The 4,141-nt window shown below is 35.4% G+C and overlaps 1 protein-coding gene across 2 annotated transcripts; it reads left to right on the top strand.

Moving 5' to 3' along the window:
• The first annotated feature begins 865 nt into the window (after positions 1–865).
• Positions 866–4,141, top strand: LOC112754070 (uncharacterized). 2 transcript variants are annotated; one of them, XM_025801666.3, is made up of 7 exons: positions 866–1,498; positions 1,834–1,930; positions 2,040–2,155; positions 2,602–2,646; positions 3,048–3,073; positions 3,288–3,423; positions 3,832–4,141. In XM_025801666.3, exons 1-7 carry the CDS (start codon positions 1,126–1,128, stop codon positions 3,936–3,938), a joined length of 900 nt encoding a protein of 299 aa, XP_025657451.1. In that variant the 5' UTR covers positions 866–1,125; the 3' UTR covers positions 3,939–4,141. The 2 variants fall into 2 exon arrangements, with proteins under 2 accessions (XP_025657451.1, XP_072076383.1); XM_072220282.1 differs by lacking the exon at positions 2,602–2,646 and having other exon boundaries at positions 1,000–1,498.

The following is a 4,141-nucleotide window of genomic DNA, read 5'->3' as shown; positions in this document are numbered from 1 at the left end:
ATCCTTGTAGAATTTTGCAGCATCATCAAGGGTTTTAAAAGTCATCCCAACCTTGGGGACAAACTGGTCATCAACTGCACAGAAGGTCTGCAAAAATACACTAAAAATATACTATATTTAAACAGAAACTAAAACAATTCAACTAAAATAATAAACTGTAATAAACTGTAAATGCACCCAATTATTACTGATCTACACCCGAATGTCTGATATAAAATGGACAAAATTATTTTAATTCTAATGAGAACTACTGCATTAGATTCAATTCAAATAAGGAAGAACAAACAACAAATATCACAGACAAGGTTCACATATTATTCAACTACACAATCAAAAAACTACTAATCGGATTCAAATTCAGATTCAATTACTAACTAAAACTAAATCACAGGAACTTCATTGGATTCAGTTTCAAAATTCACTTCGCTCTGATTCAGCTGAAAATTTGAAGTTGAATCATCCATTATCTTCAAACGCAAAACGAAACGAAAAATCTGAAGCACGTAAGGCAGAGATAAACGCAGGTAAAACACGAAGGAGAAGGCACAGAGAAACGCTCGAAAGATATCGAAGAGAAAAGGTAAAGAAACATAGAAGAAATTCCAAAAAGGAAACGAAATCCTTTTGAAAAAGGAAGTTATATATTCACGTGTTGATTGATTGAAAAATCTGTTAAGCAGGCGCGTAAAACATACGTGCCAAGAGAAGCGCGTTTTAGGGATAAGTAATATTGAGAACTTATAAGAGTTGTATAGAAAAAAAGGCTTGTGGAAATTTTCTAAAAAAAAAAAAAAACCGTGAAACAGAACCAAAATTTTTATGTAATTTTCGCTATTCATATGCATATTATCTCTTCCTAAATCGTGGAACTTAAAACCACAATTTTCATGTTTGTTTTCATTTTAATCGTGGTTTAAACATCACGATTTATTCTTGGTTGTTTGGCCGATCGTTATCTATAATCATTTTATATATAACTAAAATCACGTTAGATAAATTGTATAATTTTGATATATTTTTATTTTTCTTGTGCAATTGCCAACTCTTGATAGTTGACCCCACATAACAACATTTGTAAAAGGTTCGCCTTCAACAGTTTCGCAAAAAGAAGAAAAAAACGAAACCATGCAATTTATAAAACCAGCGTTTCGAAACGCCTGCTACTGCTACTACTACACCATAACTCGCTCCTTAAACCCTAACCCCTTCATCCTCGTTTCGTTACCCACTTCCCCGTTTCTCACACTCCAATCCTTTCGACCTTCTTTCTCGACCCTTTCCTCCTTCTCCTCCGCCGTAATGGCCGGTGGCGGCGGTGACAACTCCGTGCCTCCGCTGTCCCATTCGCTCGAGAAGCAGTTCGATGCTTTCCGGTCTCAGCTTGAGGAATCTGGAACCCTAAGGGAGCGAATTCGGAGCGTTGTTTCGGAGATAGAATCCACTACTAGGCTCATGTACGCTAGCCTCCTTCTCGTTCATCAGTCTCGCCCCACTCCCGGTACCATAAACCAAAAGAAAAGAAAGTGTTTTTTATTTCATTGAGCAACACTGGTTTTCTCTAAATGCACTTTTGCCGCATTCTGCGGTTTCTTTGTCTGGAAAATGCAGTTGTCTTATCAGTTTTGGAAGTTGAATAGAAAGCACTATGCAAGTTGCAATTTTTTATGTGTAATGTGGATAATTGTGGTATATTATTCTTGCTTATTGATGTGGTTTAAGATAGCTTAGTATTCAATGAAATGCATGCTGAATTTGGGTATTTTGTAGATTCTCTATTGTGGCAAGTTTTTGTCGTTTTTCTTATGGATTTTTGGTTTTTAACCATTTGAATAGAGCTTTTAGAGAAGGCCAAGTCTCAGATTGGTGTGCTAAAGGAGAAATACAAGCAACTTGCTGAAATTCTTGGAGGATGCCCTGGCCAGTACTACAGGTGATTCAAGTTTAGATGAACTCTTTGTCCCAAATATATCTTTGAAATGCTCATGTTCTGTTACATCTCATGTTTTGATGCAATGTTTTTATTTGACCCTATAATATAGGTACCATGGTGACTGGAGGAGTGAGACACAATCCGTAGTTTCCCTGCTTACATTTATGCACTGGCTCGAAACAGGAAGTCTTCTTGAGCACAAAGAAGCTGAGGAGAAGCTTGGGTGTATGTCTTCATATTGTTGTATTCTTATTTATTGACATGTCAATCGATGATCAATGATTATTGTCTTCCTTTTCGAAAAGAAAAGAAAAAAGAAGAAAACCTTGAGGCCAGTGAGGTCGGTATATATATTTGAATACATTTTTGAGGTCCTATATGTTCTAGCACTAGGGTACTGTGGGGCTTAAGTTGCTCTCTTTTGGAAAATAAACCGCTGCATGGCATATTAAGGAAAATTAAAGAATTTTGCAAGTCAATACACAGTTTGTATTTAAGCATTTATTGGATAATTTTTATGTCCCTTTTTTTTGTATGTTTTAAACCCATTGCTGTCGATTTCTGACTGATTCAGAATAATCCATGTAGAAACTGTAATATGACATTTGGCCACCAAGGCACCAAGTTTACTTCTACTTTATGCTCATTTCCTCTTGTTAACAACTTTGCAGTGAATAGTTCGGAGTTTGGTCTAGATGTTGAAGACTACCTAATAGGTAAGTCTAATAAAATAAGTCTTCAGTTGCATGCTCTTCTTCGGAAGAATTTCTGATTGAGCTACTTTTCAACTTTCAGTGAGTAGTGCCTAATTTAATTATTTAAATGTCATTGTTGGTAGAATACATGGATGTATTAGTTATAACAGTAGGGCTTTTCAGACAAAGGAGCACGATAAACAAATGTTATGTTTACGAATCTAGTCATTAGTGCTTGAGAATAAGATCCATGATTCCTTTTACTCTTCAACGTAAAGATGTCAACAAAATCTTGTCACCTGACATCTCCAAGTTTTTATTGGGCCACTTGGTCCAACGTTGTCAATCATAAATGATCCTGTAGTCAATATTTCATGGGTTTGCTGCATATAGTGATATATGCTTTTTTATTTTTCATGCAGGTGTTTGTTTTATGTCTAATGAATTGGTAAGAACTCTTGATGTTTTTCACTCTTTTTCCTCTAAACTTTTAGTATAGTACATATCTAATTGTGTATAATGGAGAAGAATTTTAAGATAGTTGATGTTTCTATTTAACCTTAAAAAGAAATGCAGACTAGAGGGGCATAAATAAGTCACCTGTTATGTTTGACATCATATTGAGTACACTTCACCCAATTTTGCAATTATTTGACTTGCAGCCAAGGTATGTGGTGAATCAAGTGACAGCTGGAGACTATGATTGTCCGAGGAAAGTCCTAAAGTTCTTAACAGATCTCCATGCTGCATTCCGAATGCTTAATCTTCGAAATGATTTTCTTCGGAAGAAGTTTGATGGTATGCTATTACTATATTTTGTACCCTGTCCTACATGTATTATTTCTTTTGTTGCCTGTTGTCACTATTTTACCGAGATAACGTTGCAAATTGCATTCCCAATGTTCTAAACTTCTAATAAACATCATTTTTAAGATTGATCTCTGGACTGTAACAACATTAATATCATTGACGAACCTGTCCTACTTTACTAACATCTGGCGTTCATTCACTTACCTAGCAAAGAGTAATATGCACATATAGTAGTAGCTTAACACTCCTTTGTGTGTGTTCCCCATTTTATATTGAAGAGACAATTTATTTCCTTTTTCATCCACCAAGTAAATTTCTCATTTGCACAAAATGTTGTGTTTTCAGAAAGAATTTCTACTTACGTATGTTTGGATGATATCATTACACTATTGGCAGGCATGAAGTATGATCTAAGAAGAGTTGAAGAAGTCTACTATGATGTTAAGATTCGGGGTTTGACACCCAATGGTGAGCCAGTTGGAAACCAAGGAGTTGAAGCCTGAAGGATATTCTTAGGTTGTAACACTAAACTTGACCTTTTTTATCAACTCAGTTGTATCTAGAGTTCCCTCTCTAATGTTTGATGAAATGTAAAGGGGAAATTCTGTCATTTTGTGTGGCACTGGCTCTGTGAATTGAGAACCCTCTATTATCTGCATTAGAAAATAGTTTATATGCAAAATACAGTACGAATGCATTTGTTCAA

This window comes from Arachis hypogaea, chromosome 16, assembly GCF_003086295.3.
Source record: "Arachis hypogaea cultivar Tifrunner chromosome 16, arahy.Tifrunner.gnm2.J5K5, whole genome shotgun sequence".
In the NCBI taxonomy this organism is placed as follows: domain Eukaryota; kingdom Viridiplantae; phylum Streptophyta; class Magnoliopsida; order Fabales; family Fabaceae; genus Arachis; species Arachis hypogaea.
Note: the sequence above shows the minus strand (reverse complement) of the source record. Positions and strands in the feature narration are given on the sequence as shown.

Coding starts and splice junctions, on each gene's coding strand:
- LOC112754070 (XM_025801666.3), top strand. CDS start 1,126: ATGCAATTTATAAAACCAGCGTTTCGAAACGCCTGCTACTGCTACTAC. Junction 3,074..3,287: donor GTTTTATGTCTAATGAATTG/GTAAGAACTCTT, acceptor TTTGACTTGCAG/CCAAGGTATGTGGTGAATCA. Junction 3,424..3,831: donor TCTTCGGAAGAAGTTTGATG/GTATGCTATTAC, acceptor CACTATTGGCAG/GCATGAAGTATGATCTAAGA.